Below are 21,369 nucleotides of genomic sequence, written 5' to 3'. Positions count from 1 at the left end.
CTACAATGAATTAAGTACCTCAAAACGCTGTTTTGAGCCACTGTGTACTGGTTCAATTTTTAACTTCTAGCTCCACCAGGCCCTACTGATTCCTTTTATGGGCCTTAGTAATTGTGCAAATTTTGGTATCGATCGGTTGTGTCTACGGACCCTCCAAAAAATTCAAAGTTTATATAGAAATTAGTATGGAAAATCGGTTAAAATTGAAAATAAATTCTTAAAAAATCACCTCATCAATCAATTCATAAGAACACTATATATTTCTAAAGGTATTCTTCTATTGAACACATTCGTGGGTAGGTTTGTGAAAATTCGCTGAGAAAAGTTATTAGCTAAAGAAGCAGCATGACTTCAAAACAAATGAATTTTATTATTAATCATACCATTCCTGTTTTAATAGCTCTATCGTTATACAAGTATAAACTAGACTTGTCACCAACCGCTCCCGTATGGTAGATGCAGCTATTCAAACAGGGTTGCTGTGATTAATAATAAAATCCACTTGTTTTGATGTCATGATGCTTCTTTAGTTAATAATTTTTCTCAGCGAATTTTCACAAACTTACAATTTTCCACGAATGTGTTCAGTAGAAGAATACCTTTAGAAATATATAGAGTTCACATGAATTGATTGATGAGGTGATTTTTTAAGAATTTATTTTTAATTTTAACCGATTTTCCATTCTAATTTCCATATAAACTTTGAAATTTTTGGAGAGTCCATAGACGCAGCCGATTGGTACCAAAATTTGCACAATTACTAAGGGTCATAAAAGGAATCAGCAGAGCTTGGTGGAGCTAAAATTAAAAAATTGAACCAGTCTATTGAACATTCTTAAAAATTAATAGGTATCGGAAACGTGAAAACTCCTACACATATATTACGGGCAGAACCATCAATAGGGAACACCTAGCGACTTAATCAAATACCATGAGATTATAAATAAAGGTGCCGCAGGCCTGTTTGAGTCAGTCGATGCTCGCATTCCGAACGAGCAACATCATGACTATATCGTCCGGACAGTACAATAAGCGGTAAACTCTATGGCATTTCTGCAACCCGACCACACTTAAACCGTGTACAACATTCACCCGTTTTCTTGCTCTGTTCAAAGCTTATCGTGCATTGCGCGAAACTTTTCATACACGCAAATGGAAATGCGATAGGATCGAGTCGTGTACACATAATGATTGGCAATGTGGGTGGGAAAGGTTGGTTGGTAGGGTGGGCTTGGATTAAGTTCAACACTGCAGGATGTGACGTGTGTGTGTGCTGCTTGAGAGTTTGCGAATTGGGATAAATTAATTTATTTTTATGCTTGTGTGTGTATTGGGTTGATGGTGTGTAAAAACGATTTGTAGGTACGATTTGTAGGTACGATTTGTAGGTAATGAGCCTATTGACACTCACGATTCATATTGCGAATACACGTGATGCAGACTCAACTTGATTTGCGCTTGCTAATGTGCGCGGATTTTTTGGAGCTTAAGGTGGGCGAAGAGATTGAATTTTGCTAGAGCAGATTGAGTTTTGAGATGTTTTAAAGCTCATTTTTAGCTAATTGTCGTAACTACATCAAGAGTCAGAAATGAGCGTTCTAATGTCGGGCTTTTGCTGAAAAACCTGCGACAGCTGCGCTGATTCGAGCGTCTACTTTGTTAAAGCTATAGTTGTAGAACTTGCCCTTCATGCAGTTACGAACACTCATTTGCCTACGTCGGACGGTTCGTTGAGGATGAAACCAAATGCAAATTTCGAAGTAAAATGTGGCTCTTGAATGAGATTTTTTTCAATTAAATTTACAATTGGATCTCGTGCACACAACTTTTTACTCCGCGTGGAGACCCTCCTTCGTGGTGGGTAAACAGTTGTCTGATCATCTGCTGAATCATTAAGATCATAAATCTCTTGTGTCTTTCACGTCAAGGCCATCATCGTTAAAGCTGTCGTGATCCCCGGGATTAGATCTTCTGTCCTCATTATTATTAACTTCCTCGTCTACGTTGGTTACAGTTGATTTTAGTGTGATGGATGCTACTTTTGCAGTTGTCATTATGGCCTGAACAGCTGCCACAAATTTGGTTCAGGTATTAGTATAGAAAACTCGTTTGGGCTGATTTGCCGTAGATGAGTTGTCAATCGGTTGAGATTCATTCTCCTTTGCATCCTCTGCGCATGGATGTTCATGGCGTCCTGTCTGATTACAGTGCTTGCACGCAGTGATGGCATTTCACCCTAGTGATGCACTGGCGCGTAAGTGTGATGCCTACACAGAGGATACAATGATCACACACCACAGAAAAAAGCAAAACGCTCTTTCTTTCGGAGCTGTATAGACCGATTTCAAGTGTGCGCTGGTGTTGAGGTAGTTGGGTGCCAGATAGCCGTGCTCTCTTGCTCTTTAAATTCTCTGTGGCGCGCTCAGATAAAGTCACCACCGCGCGCGCCCTAGAGTCGCTGTGGTGTATTCACTGGCGTGGTTTCACTGGCGTATATTCACTGGCGTGTGATCTTTGGTTTGTTTTCGTCTTACAAGCGGCATTGCGAGTGAGATTGATTTGATTTGCACAGGTTGTTGCGTTGTGTTGTGTGGATGGTGGTAGCTTATTTCAAGCTTATATTATTTTCTACTGAAGATTTCATACAAGTTGCTTGGTAAAGCGAACGAGTTTATAAAGTATTGTTACACTACCTGCAAAACTAAAAGTACTCGGTCCTCGGAGCAAATTGGGAAAACTTTTTACGTATCATCGTATAGAGAGTTTCATAATGACCAGAGGCACCTGATATGCAAACTCGTGTTATAAGTATTAATAGTTTTATTATAACTTAATCCTACAAGTTTAAAACGAAATCTTAGATTTCGTCGTCAGGCTTGACATATTCAGTAAAATTAGGTATACGCTTGTGACGATAATTAATTTACATACAACATCACAATTGAGCGTACACCCGTTATTCATTCGTTTATTTGTCTATTATTTTGCGTGGAAATCGTTTAAACAGCAGGCGAAAGCGAATGTTTCAAGAGCATGGGAGCTAGGACCGGGATTCTGCGCGTCAATGAGCGAAATAAATTGGCTCAGTTTCGGGGTCAAGAAAAAAGGCCACTAGTGTTCACGCTTATTTTAAATGAACAATGAATCTTGTGTTCCATAAAAGGATGTTATAAATGGGTCAGCAGCAACAATGTTTATTATACGTATTCTGGATTTTTGCGTCAGTTAGTATTTTAGACCGTAATTATAATGCACGGATTCATTGCACGTAATATCAACAGCAAAACAAAGTATTAGGTATCTGGTAGTATCTGTCGGAATCTCTGTCAATCTCTATGAAATTTTCGTGTTTTCAAGTAACAAGTAAGGTGTTTCCTCAAGTTTAAACAAGCGATTTTTGTGTGAGAAATTATTCCTCATTATAACTTTCTTGAATGAGGTGTTTTATCAAAAAGGTAGTGTTGGGAAAATATCAAAATATCAATGTTCACAACAGAATCTTTTCATCGCCGATTTTCTAATAAAAAGTTCACTGATATAAAATATCGCTACGGAAAAAATCGTCAGTGAACTTCAAGAGTGCCGATGTTTGGGAACATTATTCCGTTCAAGCAAATATCGGAAGAAGAAAAGATCGCTTGCGAACTTTTATATCAACGAAAATATAGAAAAAAAAATTCGCCTTATGAAAACATCTTGCACGATCTTCGAACAGGGGATTTCCGAGGGATTTTCAAAGATTCCAAAAACCTGTAGATTAACATGATATAAAAAACTACGTTCTATAATATTACGGCGATAGCTCAATAGGATAAAGCGTCAGGCTACTTTAGTGTCAACGAAGCTTTCTTCAGAAGCCATCGTGTAAAAAAAAATTCATCAATCGACAGAATTAAAATGGGAAAGAATTAAAATGGTGCTTGAATGGTATGTTGTCAATATATATATATATATATATATATATATATATATATATATATATATATATATATATATATATATATATATATATATATATATATATATATATATATATATATATATATATATATATATATATATATATATATATATATATATATATATATATATATATATATATATATATATATATATATATATATATATATATATATATATATATATATATATATATATATATATATATATATATATATATATATATATATATATATATATATATATATATATATATATATATATATATATATATATATATATATGGAAAAAAGCAAATTCTGGTATGGTGGCCGGTTCTTAACAACCCGTTGTTTGTATGACCGAGTATGAAAGTTATATATAGTTGAGCTAATGTATCTATAGTTGCATGTCCCATAGGAGCCGTAATTAGCAATGGCTATATTAATGATACATGGTAGTGGTAATGGTACAAGAAGTTTCACATACATAAATTGGTTAATAAACAATCTTAACAATTTTTTTTTATCATTTTTGGGATTAAATGCTTTCGTTTAATATATTGACATCGCCCATAGAACTTTTCATCGATTTTTTAGCAGAATTTTCTTAAAGCATCAGCGGCTGCTCGTTCAGTGGGCCATAAGCGCGACTTCCAGAGGGTTAATGAGATATATAACATTACTTTATTGCAAAAAAATGATTTATTCGAGTAATTTCGTCACAAGATGGCGGCTGTGCAGCACTTTCCCGTCGGGGAGTTTTTTGGAAGGGGTCCACGGCCGGAACTCTCTGTCCCATAATTTTTGATCCAGAGCCAAAAACCAAAGCTTTTTAAACTTCTTAGAACGACAGCAAGCAGCATAAGTAAGATTTTTTCTATGTCTTGATTTTTCGCGAAATGGCACATTTTTTAGTCGAAAAACGCTGAAAATGTGTTAAAAATCGACACAAAATTTGCTTATTAAAAATTATGCAATGAAACAATTAAATACCACGTACGGAGAAAGTAATCTTGAAAATGCTGTAAAAATTTTAAGCTGATCAAAAATCATTTGTTCGAGTTACATTTCCGGCCAGATCAAAAAAAAAAAATTTCGAGAAAAACACGGTTAACGTTTTCAGTATACTCGAGGTATACATAAGAGGCGTTGCGAAAAAAATTGAATATTTATTTATTGTTTTCGCGATTCATTTTTTGGAATATCATTTTCAGCATCCTAAAGCACCAGTAAACAAAATTCAACCAGTAAATAAAAATTAAATGTTTTAAAAAATCTACAGTGCTGTAACCCCTTGAAGGCACTGTACCGGTCAAATAGAAGCGCTTCTAAATTGGCAGGTCATTATTTTTAATAACGCGCTACAGAAAAAAACAAGTAACAATGTGAATTCTCGTGAACGTTATCTTGTTTTATGTGGACTTTATCTCGGAAAAGTTGGACATCGGATAAGCCTCTTCTCGCGTGAGTGAGAGAGAATTACAATGCCTGCGAATGATAATAATCGAAAACGTGTGTAATACCAGGACATTACTTGTAATGGATCACTTTACTTTTTGGCGTCGCCAAATTCGCAATCAAAATAAGTTAAATTACCATTGAGTTTTTCAGTCGAACAACAAATAGGCCGGTCCTAATGTGGGTGTACAAATCCCGTCTTACGTCTGTTATACGATTAATCTGATACTACAGATCATTATAAAACTGTGTTTATACCAGCCGATACATTGATACGTAAAACGTTTTCCTTGTTTGCCCCTAGGCTCGAATACTTCAGGTTTCCCACGGTAGTGTAACAACACTCTATAAACTTGTAAGCTTTACCAAGCAACTATGAAATCTTCAGTAGAAAATCATATAAGCTTGAAATAAGCCACCGCCATCCACACAACACAACGCAACAACCTGTGCAAATGAAATCAATCTCACTCGCAATGTCGCTTGTAAGACGAAAACAAACCAAAGATCACACGCCAGTGAATACACGCCAGTGAAACCACGCCAGTGAATACACCACAGCGACTCTGGGGCGCGCGCGGTGGCGAATTTATCTGAGCGCGCCACAGAGAATTTCAAGAGCTCTTCTCCACACTCTAGATCGTTCCAGTGTTGGGTGTATGAAAATTTACCTCTGCCATCAACGTGCGCTTACACATATCAAATACGGTGGTGTATATGAGCGAAAGAGAAGCGCTCTCGTTTTGTTTGCCAGAGTGTGGGGAGTAATTTCAATTTCTCTTTACTGCACAGAGGATAGGGACATCACTGCTTGCACGTAGGAGTTTACCTCTCATAATTGCATAGCGTAGTTTGTTTCAAATTTATTTCATTACTTATTTATTAAGGCTTTAACCTATAAGTTCATTTGCCCTTTTCATACATTTCCAAGATACAATTCTGTTAACAATTCAAAGTAGATCAAAATAAATAAATAAATAATTTAATATTATTTGTGTCGATTATTATGGACGCACTGCTCTCCGCTTCTTTCGTTAATTTTTGGTGTCGAGCAATGGTCAGGTTTACCCTCTGCCACTTGCTGATCATTCCGTCTACCTTCTCCCTCGCTTGTGTTTGTGTTCATGTTGTCGTCGCTAGAGCTTTGATTTGCGCTGTTACATGTTTTGTGCCTTTTGTTTTTTTTTCGAAACACTCTAGTATAGCCATCTTATTTTTTGTTTATTTCTTCCCTAGGTATGTTAACTATTGGCTTGGGGATATCGTGGAATATTGTTTGTCCAGTATTTGTTTTTAATGGCCGGCTGTCTATGGTATGTCAGCAGATGTCGAAGGCTGTTTGATGGTGTTGGTTGTAATAGATGGATTTTCTGTAGTTGTTTTCGCACATGGCTTACCATAGTTTTCCTTTGGTCACAGAACTGATACGTGAACGTCCGCCCAGGGGATGTGCGTAGAGTTCTTTGGATGTACTTAACACTGTGAGATGATCTGTCCTCGTGCGTCAAGTAAGACAGTATAGATTGGTTCATTCGCATTAGCACTACTCGAACACTGATAAAAATGCCAGGGAAAAAGTTTTGATATAATTCTTGCTAGTATGTGGTGTCGAATCGTGTAGGCGATTTTTCGTCAGGTCAAGGTTACATGGGGATCGTATTTTTGACATTTTCATATTCGATGTCGTGTTACATGTTGTTCCTCGTTACGAAGCTATCTGCCTCGGCTATGGAGTTTAACGTCATTCGTACTACTTGTCTCGTACGATGTAGCTGTATGTGTGAAACTTCTATAAGAAAAAGTTCTATTTTCACCTTTATCTACTGTTCTACCTCGTGTACTGTAGGTCTAAGACGGGTCTGCGAAAAGTCAATCGCGATTTTGTTCTCCGGTAATGGGCGAAATTTATTTTGTGATTTACAAGCGGTGCGCCTTTTGACTTCTGATCTGTACGAGATGAAGACGCAGAATAAGTTTGAGTATTTCGATGAGTTTTATGTTTCATAGTCAATTAGGAGGGAATAGGTTTTTCGATTCGCAACCGTTATGAATACCCGTGAAGGAGTTTCTCCAAGTATCAGATGTAACGGAAAAGTAGCTAGTGAACGACAGCTAGCAGCTTCTCGATCTAGTGTGCATTGTCTCGAAAACAGATGAAACATTGTAATTATTCTTGCCTTCTTGAGTAAAGCTGACGAAAAAGCTTTGCTTCGACCCAACGTCACGGTCATTGATTTATACGTTGGCGTAGGGTCGAAGCAGAACTTTTTCGTCAAATTTACTCATAATTGCAAGAATAATTTCAATGCTTCATTTGTTCTAGAGACAATGCACACTAGATCAAGGGGCTGGTAGCTGTCGACCACTTGGCTCGATTGTAGGTCTGACTCGGGTAGAAGTTGACATGGCCGAAATGTTCATTATTTATCTATCGAATAATGTGAGGTCAAAAACGCTAGTATTGTTTATATGAACATATTTAACTCATGTGTCGATAATTGACACAATAGTTTCATTTAACGTGTATTTTTATCCTGCAGGAAAAAAAATGGATTAAACAAATTGCACATAGGGGCACAGAACCTATCATTGAAAAGTTGGATTGCAATGTTACGTGTTCCACTCATAAGCAGTCAGTTGTTTTAGGCGTTGTGTGAACTGTTTGGATTTAGTGTCTAACTGGCGCCAGCTTGGTGTTAGTGTGGATACATTGTCCAGCTGGTAGTAAGTTTGTGTCGGTTACAGACGGGTGGAACAAGAAACAATAAAATCCAACTTTTCAATAGTTTCATTTTTCGAGGCTTGTGTCAGTATTTCCAGGTCTGCGATACCTAGGTTCATGATAGTGTTACCATCTTCTTTATGTAACTAAATAAGTTTTTAAATGTAAATAAATAATGATTTATTTCTAAATTAGCTCCATAATTTCAGCCTCCTTAAAACTGCTCTGCCTAACATCAAACTGAATCGCAACGAACTAACTTTTCCAATTCATTTACAGACCCCCGTTCGCAGCAGCTGACCCGATGAAAACGTACAACATCATCCTGAAGGGAATCGATATGGTGAACTTCCCAAAGCACATGTCCCGCTCGGCAATCAGTTTGATCAAACGGCTCTGTCGGGACATTCCCTCGGAACGTTTGGGCTACCAGCGTGGAGGAGTTCAGGATATTAAGAAGCACAAGTACTACCTCTGATCTTCCACAATCGGTGTTCGCTATAGCAATACAAATATTATTTGATTTACACTTCCACAGATGGTTCCAGGGCTTTGACTGGGAAGGACTTGCAAACCAAACGCTCAAATCGCCACTGCAGCCGAAGCTAAAGGGACCATTGGATTTGTCTAATTTTGACTTCTTTCCAACTGACACCGAGACGCCGCCGGACGAGAACTCGGGCTGGGATGTTGATTTTTAAAGGAATAAAAACTTTCTAAATTTTTGCTACGAAATTTTAGTTTCTAGAAATTTGTCTAGCCTTACGCTATAAGCAATGTGAGACGCGATGCAATAAAATGGATGGAAAGCTTATTGTTCCGTACTGTAGAGTAGAGTGCACGGAATAGAACCCAGTGGCCTTAGTTCGGTATGATTGGAATATTATCTATCGTTGTTATGGATATATAAAAAATTGGTATCTATAAATAGAAAGTTGAATTTAAGTATTTGATAAGCTTTATTGTATCGGTTTATTGGAATGATAAATCATTGGAACTAATTGTTCAAGCTCATTTCCATGACGAATGTCCGAATTTCCATCGGGCCTAAAGTGACTTGATACACGTCGGAAGGTTTGGTCGAACTGAAGGGTACGGATTCGTGGGTTAACGGCACGGGACCCGATGAGAAATGTAGCCGCGATTTATCTTCCTTCCACTGATTTCCGCCAAGGGTCGTTTCGCGGACACTGTAGATGTTGAACTTTGAAAACACATCCTTCAGATTAATTGTCACAGGGGCAGAGTACAAAGGATCTTCGGTCTGTTCAAGCAGATGCTCGAATCGTATCAGGAAAGTGAATGGTTGCTTCCACGGTTCGAATGTCAGCAGGTTTACGTTCATTGGAAGCGATGAGGGTAAAGCTGAAAACTATTAGAAAGAAACGTGTGTATTAGTAAGATATCGGTGCGATAAACTTGATTAAAACTCACGGCGGTTTTGGTACTTGATTGCCAATCCCGGAACGAAAGATCGGTGGCATCACTAAGGAACATCCAAGCCGGTGTAAGTACTTGATTCTGCAGGAATCGTTCCTTTGCCTTTTGGGAAGCCGGTGGGCCCAACATCAGGTAGTGTTTTCCGCGAGCAATCAATCCCGACCCGTAGGCAGTTTCGTTCAAAGCTTCACCAACTCCAAAGGCATCATCCTTCAACAATCTACGATGAACCATCAATTCCAAAACTCCATCCTGCATGCTGGTTCCACCCTGAGCCCGATCGTTCAAAACTGCCATTCGTTGATTTTTGTCCTCCAGTGCGATTTTCGCCGTCACCGGGAAGTAATTGCCGGAAACCGGTTCCGCCAACTCCAAATTCCAAGTATCGCGATGATTTCGCACTCGTTTAATCATTTCTCGGCCATTTGCATCGGTCCAGAAGACACCGTTGGACTTAATATCGGATTGGTAACGAGTCACAATCTCCTTTCCAATGTCGTCCTCGATCGGAATCGGTCCAACCATCCATTCGAATTCTACGTGCTGTTCGTCCTCGTAGACACGAATCACCTGACTGATCCAATCGTTGAATATCTGATGAACCTCCTGAACGTGATCCCCCTTGTACACTTGCAGTTTGATTGAACTGGTTACATGTTTCTCGGTTCCATTCGGTCGGAAAATATACGCTCCGGAGGAACGGTTCTCTGCCACTTGATTGTTTCCCAGGGCTCCCTCGTAGTACAGGAAGTTCTGTTGCAACCAGTGACTTTCGCCGTTGATGTTTACCATGTTCAGGAATCCGTTGTAGTTGAAATACAGAGAGAGGTATTTGTTTCCGATGGTAGTTACCTGCTGCTTGGGAAGTGGTTCAGTATCCTTGCGCGAGACGGAATCGTACGCTTCCGTAACAAAGAAAGATGTGAAACCCATTGGAGGGATTTCGTCAGCTAAGAACACAAGTTCCTGATTCGCAATACTATCGCGGGACTTTAGATTGAACACCGTATCGGGCAGGGGAATCATTTGAGTTGTAAGCACATCGCCCTGGGAGTTCCGTACCACATAATTGTTGCCATTTACCGGTAGTCTCGCGTACTGATAAGTAGAATGTCCCATAGGATTGTACAGCGTAACTACGAAAGTTTCCTTCGTTTCAGACACCGCACACTGACTTATGTTGAGCAGGTGGCAGGACTCAAATTTCATATCCGTCGTTGTCTTCGTCATGTCCTTCAACGCCTCATTCGTGTTCTCTCCACAGGCTTCGAATGCCGTGTGGAGCATCCGTGCGTAATCGTCCGCCACGTGTTGCTTCTCTGTTCCGGTGATCGCATCGTGATGCTGCATAACTCCAATCGCATCCCGCAGCACGGTCAACCGGTTTTGGAAGTAGCTCGAACGGGTAGCAGGTGAAAGAGCGGTCAGCTGTTTGCAGACCTGCAGAAGATGGTTGCCGACTCGTTCGAATCGTTTCGAGGTGGGTCGTGACGTGTAATATCCGGTCCAGTAGGTGTGAGGATCCGAGGCGTACGGGAAGAAATCATCGGACTTTGTTGGCCAGCTGAGATCCGCTTCGTGCAATGCCTTCAGGTAGCAGGTTGGTGTCGAGTAGAATGCGTTTACTTTCAGTCCCTGTTGCTGGCGGGCGTTGGTGTATCTGAAAATATATGTTTGTGGTTTGAATCATAGATCAGGACTTTCGTTCCGGGTTGTTTACTTGATAAGTTTGTCGAGGTTCTTGAAGTACATTCCAGCGTCCTGGTAGGTGAAATCACCTCCCATTGTTAGGATCAGATTGTTTGAACGGTATTTCTGTGCCATTCCGTTTACCCATTCGAGGAAAGCATCAATCTAAAAAAATAAGTTAAGGGTTAGAATACTGTCAAACAAAAACTTACATGTGGACAAACCCTTTGATCAACATTATTCTCGGCACTGTTGGGTCCATCAACAAACGGTTCATCGGAGCAGAGTACATCGAAACAGAATCCCGGAGGAGCTTGATACAACGTGTACAGTATGGTGGTAAACAGTTCGCTGTCCTTCAAATTCTCACTAGACTTCCAGATCAGTTCCGTATCTTTGTTAGCTTCCCGCTTCGCCCTATCCGCGTAGTCCAATCTGGCGAAGAACAACCCATCGTATCCCATCTGAGCCAACAGCGAAGCCTGCTCCCTCGAATGTCCAAACGGATCGATCTGCCATCCTGCCCGGGGACGTCCGCACTCCCCAAAAGTATCATTCAACAAACCTAAGCCCCACGTGTACTGATCGATCAAACTCTGGTAGTGGGCTGCAGCCTCGTCGTTCATACTCCACGCTCCGTTGATGAACTCTAGCCGTCCTTGTTGGACCAACTCCTTAACAGCTTCCTGCAGTTCCGCCGTCTGCTCGTTCCACCATTTGAAGAAGAATGCCGACTCGACGTAGATGAATTTGCGTTCCGGATTGTGCAGTAGAGCTTCGATCACCGAGTCCAAGATGTACTGGACACCGGCTCGTTGGATGCTGGTCTTGCTACCGTAATAGTACTGATCTACTGTCTTCAGCCAGCCTACGTCGTCGTGAGTGTGCGGCACCAGATGCAGGTTCAGCATGTCTTTCCGTGCCACTGGACATGACTGGAAAAAATGGAAATATTATCTGTAAGTCATCTGCTTGATGGTGAAATGAATGACCGATGGTGGGCACTTCAATTTGAAGATACCCGATTCGTTATCTAAGTGGAATGAGTTGATCGAGTGATTGGACTTTGTACAAGCTGCGGTGACTTCGACTTAAAAGTGAAAGCACCACTTAAATGGAAGTATGATAGAGGAAGTATACCATCTGTTTGAGAAAAGCTCAATTATTTGAAATACGTTAATCTTCTGTTGATTCATAGCAAAATACAATCACCGATAAACGTTTCTAATTTTCTTGTATGGTATTTCCTAGATATTTAATTGATTCAGTTACAATTTTGTCTAAGGCTTGAGTTGAGAGTTTTACATTTCTTGCAAATGAAATGCATAGGATTCTCTCAAATTTTGAAAACGGTTTCTCCTCATAATCGGCAGTGATGCAAATGCGCACCACATAATTTTGGGCAGCTCAGATATCAATTTGAGAGGCACCGAAGTGATAGAATACTGAAGCAGTACAAATCTGCACATACTTAAGGTAGTATATCGACCAACATTTGCACGATCTGGCAAAGGAGAGGTGTTAGATGTAACTCTCTGCTCTCACAGTAGTACGCATGAGTTGGCAAACTGGCTCGTATCGAACGCGCTCGAACCGTCGTTATCTGATCATAAGTAGAGTAGGGTGGGGTAACAGTGCGCATGGGGTAAAAGTGCGCATTGAACTTTGTGAAACATACAAGTATGAAAACCCGGCAACACTGTATGAATTTGTCACATAGTTAGGTCAGCTGATCGCACATGAATGGTTTCATTCTAGTGGCGTGAAGTTATGAGGTAAGTAGCTTTTTACACTATTTTGATCTAATTTTTCCAATTTTGGGGATTACAAAATCGTTCTTTGAATGATTGAGAACCTCGAAAACTATACTACACAAAAAACCTCCAATATATGGTAGTTCTGTATACGCTTTAGTTTTGATGAAAAATATTCCGTGATTTTTGAAGCAATGAAATCTGTTTAAAAACATACGACAGGGTAAGAGTGCGCAGCAATCATGGGGCAAGAGTGCGCATTACATACCTGTTCAAGAAGATTAAAAATTTAAACAATCCTTCTAGGACCTACAAGAGAAAAACCAACCGGAAGGTATGTACAGCAGATATGTTAGAAACAGCCCGACAAAGACTTCGGAATGGGGACTCTAAGCGACAGATTGCGGCTGATCTCGGCATTTCGGATGCATGTTTGAGGAAGAGGCTTAAATTGGTGAGATACTTAATTTATTTGTAGAGGTTTACCATACATAATCACAATCTAGTTTCTGCAGGGATTCACTTGTCAACAGTCGGAAGAACTAGCCGAGCATTGTAGAGCACTGGACAGGGCGTTTTACGGCTTGACTTTCACCGACTTGCGACGCTTGGCTTTTCAGTTTGCTGAAGCAAACAAAGTGCAGCATAGATTCAATCAGGGCACGAAATTGGCAGGGAAAGATTGGGCACTTACTTTCATGAAGAAACATCGTCTATCTTTGAGAACACCTCAGCAGACCAGTCTGGCCCGAATCATGGGATTCAACAAAGAGCAGGTCAAAATATTTTTACAAAATTTGTTCGATGCAAAAACGAAGTATAAATTTCCTCCAAATCGGCAATATAATATGGGTGAAACGGGTATGTCGACAGTTCCCAATTGTCCCCCAAAAAGTAACCGCCAGTACTGGTAAAAAAGCTGTCGGCAAAGTTAGTTCAGCGGAATGGGGTGAACTTACCACAGCTGTGTGCTCCATGAGTGCAACTGGAAGTTATGTTCCCCCTGCACTGATTTTCAAACGAAAGCGTCTAAACTCTTTGCTCTTGAATGGGGCACCTCCAGGGTATCTTTTGCTTGTGTCAGACACTGGTTATATGAATAGTGCACTATTCTTGGAGTGGCTGAGATATCTCCACAAGGACGTAAAGCCAGCGGTGAATGACCCTGTTTTATTAATCTTGGACAATCACAGTTCTCATCTGAATCTGGCGGCCATCTTGTACTGTCGTAACAGTGGGATTGTAATGTTATCAATCCCGCCACACAGCAGCCACAAGATACAGCCTTTAGATCGTTGTTTTTTTTAAATCCCTAAAGACCCATTTTTCAGAGGCTTGTAGTACATGGATGACGAATAACCCAGGTAGGGTCATTACCCAATACCAAATTGCAGAATTGTTCGGCATAGACTATAGTAAATGTGCCACTATTGAGAAATCTATCACTGCGTTCAAAACCTGTGGAATTGAACCTGTCAACCCGGATGTGTTTGATGATGGTGACTTTCAACCGTGTTTAGTAACGGACATTCCGCAAGAATCGAATCAATCTTGCACAATTTCCGAAATCCAGATACCCATTCCGAGTAATGCCACGCCACTACAAACATTTGTACCACGGGTATACGATGCACCAATAATTCATTCAGTGCCCAATTCATATCCGTCGACCTCTGGTGCATTGCGATTTAAAAAGAGAAACTGTTTTGAAGATTTGGAAGTTCAATCATTGGATCTTAGCAAGTCGGCTAACGTGTCACCAGCAGCGATACGCCCACTTCCTAGGAGAATCAGGAATCAGAATATATTGACTCAAATGGCACGTTCCCCGTACATAGTCGGGGATTTGTGCCTTGCCGTGTGTTTTCATCATTTCCTGAGCGGAAGGAAAAAACAAGGAGGTGTGGGGAAGTAGAATTGGAAGGGTGGGAAAAATAACAGCACAAAACAAAAATAAACAACAGGTAAGTTAAACTCAATCGAAGTCAATCGCTGAACCTGCCCTGGCCAATTCGTCAGCCTATTCATTTCCAGTAATACCGCAATGTCCGGGCACCCAGACAAGGTAGATAGTGTTGACAATACTTAGTTCTTCGATTTGGGTTCGGCACGCGATCACTAGCTTGGACTGGGATTTGTCTGAGCTAAGGGCCTTGATTGCAGCCTGACTATCGGAGCAGAAGTTTATAACTCTGCCGGACAAACTCAGTTGAAGGGCCGATTGCACCCCGCACATAATCGCAAAGATTTCTGCTTGGAATACAGTACAGTATCTACCTAGTGAGTGAGATTGTTCCAATCTCATTTCACGACAGTAGACCCCAGCACCAGCACGTCCCTCCATCAGAGAACCGTCAGTGTAACAAACCACTTGCGTTTGTTGTTGTCTTTCCATAAAGCCAGACAACCACTCCTCTCGAGAGGGAATCTTCACATGGAATGTCCTGTAAGGAAAACTACAAGTGAGTGTAATATCGCTGGGAGCAAGAATATCTTCACCCCATGTAACCATTTGTGACCACAATCGTGTATGACTGGTAGCAAGATCAATATGATTACTGTTCCAAAGCCCAGTAACCTGCAGTCTGTATGCACATGATAGTGCTTCTTGTTTTAAGTGTATGTGTAATGGTTTGATATTTAGAAGTGTATATAAAAACCCAAATTTTTGTGTCAATTGAACCACCCCTTGGGTCATGGGAGCCGTTTTGACAAATTGCCAAAACCCTTGATTTTATTTTATTCATATCTCCGGTTCTATTGACTCTAGAATCAAACCGCTAGATTGCTTTTGAAGGAAATTATTCAAGGAGTCTAGAAAAAATATTAATTTTTAGGGGCAGTGCTGCCAACTATGCGATTTTTTCAGTTAAATATTAAAAATTAATTTTTCTCCCGGTGCACATATTTTTATTTTGAAAGTTCTAATGCCATCATGTTCCTCACACATTTTTACATAAGAAACACTTATAATCTCAATATAATTTGAGCGGATCCTGAGATACACCATTTTGAAGGGAAAAACTCGGATTTTCTGACATAAAATTTATTTTTTTAACCCGAAATTGAGAAAATCTTCAAACGGTCATAAAAATCGACCTTGATCTGCTAGAAGCAAACCAAAAACGTAGTTTTTCATCATTTCTCGTCTACTTCACGAAAAATCATGTTTGAACTCAGAATACTCAAGTTGGTTTTTAGTGTTGTGCGCTTGCGATTTTATATAGAAAATTGCGAGTTTTCCCCTTCAAAACGGTGTATCTTAGGATCCGCTCAAATTATATTGAGATTATAAGTGTTTCTTATGTAAAAATGTCTCAGGAACTCGATAGAATTAGAATTTTCAAAATTAAAATAAAAATATATGTATTGGGAGAAAAAATAATTTTTGATATTTAACTGAAAAAATCGCATAGTTGGCAGCACTGCCGCCAAAAATTTATATTTTTTCTAGACTCCTTGAATAATTTTCTTCAAAGGTCATCTAACCGTTTGATTCTAGAGTCAATAGTACCGGAGATATGATCAAAAGAAAATCAAGGGTTTTGGCAATTTGTCAAAACGGGGGGTGCTCCCATGACCCGAGGGGTGGTTCAATTGACACAAAAATTTGGGTTTTTATATATTGGCCCTAGATGAACAACCAAGTTTGGTTCAAATCCGTTAAGGTCGATTGCACGTGCATTGATCACTTCGCGTGGAATGACCCCTATCCATTTGTTATGACACGAACGACTCGCTCTGAAGATACGAAGATCAACTTTTTCAGTATTACAAAAAAAAAAAAAAAATATGTACAATTTCAAACTGGAACTACTTTTGAATCATAGAGAGAGAGTATGTGGGGATGTAAATCCAAGCATTGATTAGCTTTGTCTGTTGGTGGTCGTAAATAAGTTATTTAAGCAGTGCGTACTTTTGCCCCGACCATGGGGCAAAAGTGCGCATTTGCGTATTTATAAAAAAATGTTTATTTCTCGAGTTACAACCCAAAACAAGAGATTTCTAGTAATACGTTTTGAAGCTATATGATAAAGGTACACATTTGTAATATATCCGTTATCGTGGTGCTTTTCTTCTAACTGCAATCTTACGAAAACTGTTAGGTGCGCACTGTTGCCCCACCTTACTCTACAACGTCTTTGATAATTTAAACGTCTCGTTAGGTATCGTCACATATCTCATATCTACGAACTGGGTTTGGCGACTAGGTTTCATTTTTATGGGTATCTTTCAACGATCGAATCTCAAGTTCACTTCAAAGACAAAACAATGTGTAAATTCACTTTAAACTGAAAATTGGTCCAGAACCGATGTATTTACCCGGTAGATTAAGTATTGCGTTCAGTCGTGAGATAGACTTGGATGGTATATGAATGCATGATCACCAACTAATCCACCTAGATAGAGAGAAAATAGATTTTCAATATAATTCATATTCATATTATACTCGTAGAATCACCGAGAGAAACTGTATTTTTAAATAACAAAATCCTAGTGAAAAATTGTCTTCTTTTGCAAGATTTATATCTACCCTCAATTTTATCAGCTTTTTGACTCGACTTTGTCAGCATCATACGAACTTTTCACATGGGTGGGCTGTGGTCAGCTATTTTCGTCTGCGTCCCTTATCACTTATTTTTATAAAGTGATTCATCAGCAAGGCTATCTTTGAAAACGATCCACCTCGATTATGAAAATAATTTTTCCTATCTTCTTTTAATGCAAATAATTAAGCAGTCCTCATTTCGATATATTCTGAATTGCACATATTTTGTCGTATGTAATTTTAAATGTTCTTGGATTTTATGGCATTGTAAGGGAACACGTATCCGCCGGTTGATGCCAATCGAGCTAACATTTCTTTAGACTGAGCAAACTAATTTCTTTGTTTGTTAAGTGTTTATTTGGCCAACTAGGAAACTAATCCACTGGGTATTTAATGCCGTGGGGAATACGCATGGTCTTGTCTGAGTGAATGATGACTTTTGAATTATGTATGAGGGTTGAGAATTGACAATTCGCAAGAACAATTTAAAACCAATTATCAATTTGCGGCAATTTCTGTTCAGCACGAGGAACAAATGTTTTATTGCCATATTCAGTGGTTCACTTTTAGTCCATTAAATCGTCAATCAATTATATTGAGCTAAGAATACTTAATATTTGGAGATGGGGGAGTTTGGTTCGTGCATGATATTAATATCGTTTAGTAAAGCAGCATCGATATTTTTTCTGCTTCGCGTCTTCATTGTAATATCGTAATGTTTACTCGAACGAGGTGGAAAATTTAATGTTACGGGTTCTCAATAAGCTTGTGATAATACCTATAAAGGACCATTTAAAAAAATCTTCCGCTCTATTGTGGGAAAGAGCTATGACAAATTATGACGTAAATGGGATGGGATGCACGTTATGTGCTTTGACGCATTCGGCGTTTTACGCGTGATTGTGCCATGTGTATATAAGAAATTCCATAGAACATGGATACTTTTGCATGTATCGGCAGTAATGTGCTCCTACAAAAAAGGGAAAAACTGAAATCATTCGGTTCGTATTAGACCAAGGAGATAAAGAACGTGGTCATATGAGAGAGAGATTTTGCTAGTATTAAGCAATCTTTGCATGACATAATTTATGAATGGTCCACAATACCAATTTTCCAATTCGCTGAGATTTATATAGACTAACGCATCCCTTAAAACTCATTGTTTATGGTCCATTTTATATTGTCGACAACACTCCCGACAGCCGCCTGTCCGGAATTCAAGTTGTTTTCAATGAAACAAACTCTCGATAAACGGTTACCCAGAGTTCAACCGCCTTAACATCTAAAACATTTACGTATCCTACAGTCAGTAAACTCAAATATATTCCCAGTCGTATCGCTTGCTTGAGGCGAATCCTGACTAAAAACTCAACCACTACCCAATTCGTGGTACTTATTGGAGTGTCACTGAGTCGGGGCCTTCTGTTAAGTAAGTACCACATCAACATTTCCTGTCTCATATTCCAAGTTACTGTAAAGATGGTCGTGGCCCGCAATGGTGGTGCTCAGGCGAAATTCTCGCTTGGACTGGATCAATTATTATTCCCAAACAACGCTCCTCAAGTAGTCTGGCTGCAAATGAGAGTCATCAGTCTGCAATCTACGAAATATACCGTGCTTACGCAACGCAACTCATCATACGAACTTTTTACATGGGTGCGTTTCGACTTCGTCTCATCAGAAACCGATACTACCTTTTTGTCGGAATAGATAAGCGCCGGCTTGACTCAAATTCCTAAAACTGAAACACACTTTGTGTGAATTCAGTTTTAGAATTCATGAATCGCATTCTCTCTGTTTAAGGGGTTTGAAAGCTCGTGTAAGCTTATCTCAGTTTACTATTTCCTATTAAGCATTAAAATACTGGACCTGAAAATTCTATTCTGTACAAAAATCATTTTTCAGATATTTTTTCCTTTTAGCATTCTTTTTATTCATTTTGTTTATTTGAGCTCATTTTATCTATTGTAATTAATTCGTTCTTTATGTGCATTCCGATCAGTTTATTATCTCGTGCATCTTATTCGTATCATTCATTTAACTTATTGTATTCACTTTTTTCATGCTAGGCAATTTTATTTTTTGTCTAGTTCACACATTTTATTAATTTTCAAAATCTGAATAATTTTTATCAGTCATTAATTTTATTCATATCATCCATTATTCATTACAATAATTAGACACAATTAAAATTATTCTATTAATTCTGTTACTTCTTAATGTTGTAATTTTTTTTCATTTTAATCTGTTTATTGTTTAAAAATAAACAAGATAACAAAAATGATAAAATGAATAAAAATAATTTTTTTTAATCATTTTATAATTTCTTTCACTTTGTCATCCTATTGGTTTTATTGATTTTATTAACCCTCTGCTTGCCCTGTTATTTATGAACAACAACGTTTTCAAACAGCTATAGCTTTGGCGTTATACAGGATTTCCTCACAATAACAAGTACAACTAATAACTGTTACTATTACCCTAATAGTTACAATAAATATCCGTAGAAGTACATTTATTGCAATTGTTTTGATTGGATTGCAGTGGATCAGTGCTGCCAGTCATTTTCAGTTATCGGTGAAAAATTATATTTTGATATATTTTCGTTGTCTTCAAATATTTTCGAAAACTGATAAATCTTATCAATTTAGACTGCTCCCTTTTCTGCCTAATTGAACTATTCAAATTTTTGCAGAAGATGTGTGCAAAGGATCGGTATGCCAAAATTGAGCAGCTTCTAGCACTGCCGGAGAAACACCCAACTTAATCAAACCAGTTTTTTCAAGTTTCTTTACTCCCACACTTTTAAGCAAACCGGATTTGGAACCCTATATGTGCTAGCAAAATATTAGGCATGAAAGGGTTAATTTTATCATTTTTATTCATATTATTATTTGTCTTAATTGTTCAATTAATTGATTTTTTTGGTTTTATTCATATTATTAATTCCATGTATTTTATTAAATTGTCAATTTTTCCCAGTTGATATATTTTATTCAGTTTCTTAATTTTATTATTTCGATTTAGTAAGTTTTTTTTTGTTATTGGATGCAAGTTTGTTAGCTTGAAACAATTTAATTCAATCTCTTAATTTTATAACTTTTTTTATATTGTCTCATTGTCATTTGAACAAATTTGATTTATTTATTTCATTAATTTGATTTATATTAATCATTCTACCTGTTTTATGAATAACTGTTTTTTGATGTTTTTTTATGATTATTTTAATATTATCTGTTTCATTATTTTTCTATAAATTATTCAGTTTATTCGAAGTGTTATGCCACAGTGATATGTGTAAGAAATGTCTCATCTCATTGATAGATGGATTAAATCGTTTTTTCTAAAAAAAATCTAAAACAATTTCGGTTGGGTCTTTAGTCCCCTAGCCCTTTCTCTGGCTACGTGCCTGATTTAGTTGATGATGAAGATTGTATGTTGGATTTGCTTGCAGTTGATGTTATTTCATTATTGGTCCGTAGCGTCTCTTCTTATTACACAATTGGCATCTTGGAGTCTGCCCTTCATATGTACTCATCGTGATTTGAGATCTGGTAATGCCGTCTATTTTGTTTGGAAAGTTCAAACAGGAAGGAATAGGTTTGGTCTCATTTTCACGATACTAATGTTACTTTTAATGCCTGATTTTTTTTTACGTTTCAAACCTAAAGGATTCTACCTTTCTCTATCTCGCCATGATAGCTGTAATTAGCTTTTCGAAAGTATGTGTAGATATATCGTGTAGACGCAAATCAGTTTTGTCATGGTCCATATGAACAGTAGAACATTGCTAAAAACTTTTTTTTGAATTCTCAA

At 38.4% G+C, this 21,369-nt stretch overlaps 2 protein-coding genes across 3 annotated transcripts in view; one reads left to right on the top strand and one right to left on the bottom strand.

Moving 5' to 3' along the window:
- Nucleotides 1–9,122, top strand: part of LOC131683327 (cGMP-dependent protein kinase, isozyme 1) — a 118,697-nt gene extending 109,575 nt beyond the window's left edge. The window contains exons 11-12 of the mRNA XM_058965205.1: nucleotides 8,401–8,586; nucleotides 8,660–9,122. Coding sequence (XP_058821188.1) covers nucleotides 8,401–8,586; nucleotides 8,660–8,822 — 349 coding nt within the window. The 3' untranslated portion in view covers nucleotides 8,823–9,122. The remainder of the gene's footprint in view (nucleotides 1–8,400; nucleotides 8,587–8,659) is intronic.
- LOC131683328 (lysosomal alpha-mannosidase-like) overlaps nucleotides 9,062–21,369 on the bottom strand; it is a 40,804-nt gene continuing 28,496 nt past the window's right edge. For both annotated transcript variants that reach the window (XM_058965207.1, XM_058965208.1), the window contains exons 2-5: nucleotides 11,475–12,185; nucleotides 11,282–11,415; nucleotides 9,556–11,221; nucleotides 9,062–9,493 (exon numbers count right to left, since the gene is read on the bottom strand). In XM_058965207.1, the coding sequence (XP_058821190.1) occupies nucleotides 9,119–9,493; nucleotides 9,556–11,221; nucleotides 11,282–11,415; nucleotides 11,475–12,185 (2,886 nt within the window). In that variant the 3' untranslated portion in view covers nucleotides 9,062–9,118. The remainder of the gene's footprint in view (nucleotides 9,494–9,555; nucleotides 11,222–11,281; nucleotides 11,416–11,474; nucleotides 12,186–21,369) is intronic.

Source organism: Topomyia yanbarensis, chromosome 2 (genome assembly GCF_030247195.1).
Source record: "Topomyia yanbarensis strain Yona2022 chromosome 2, ASM3024719v1, whole genome shotgun sequence".
Lineage (NCBI taxonomy): Eukaryota > Metazoa > Arthropoda > Insecta > Diptera > Culicidae > Topomyia > Topomyia yanbarensis.
This window is presented reverse-complemented; position numbering and strand designations above follow the sequence as displayed.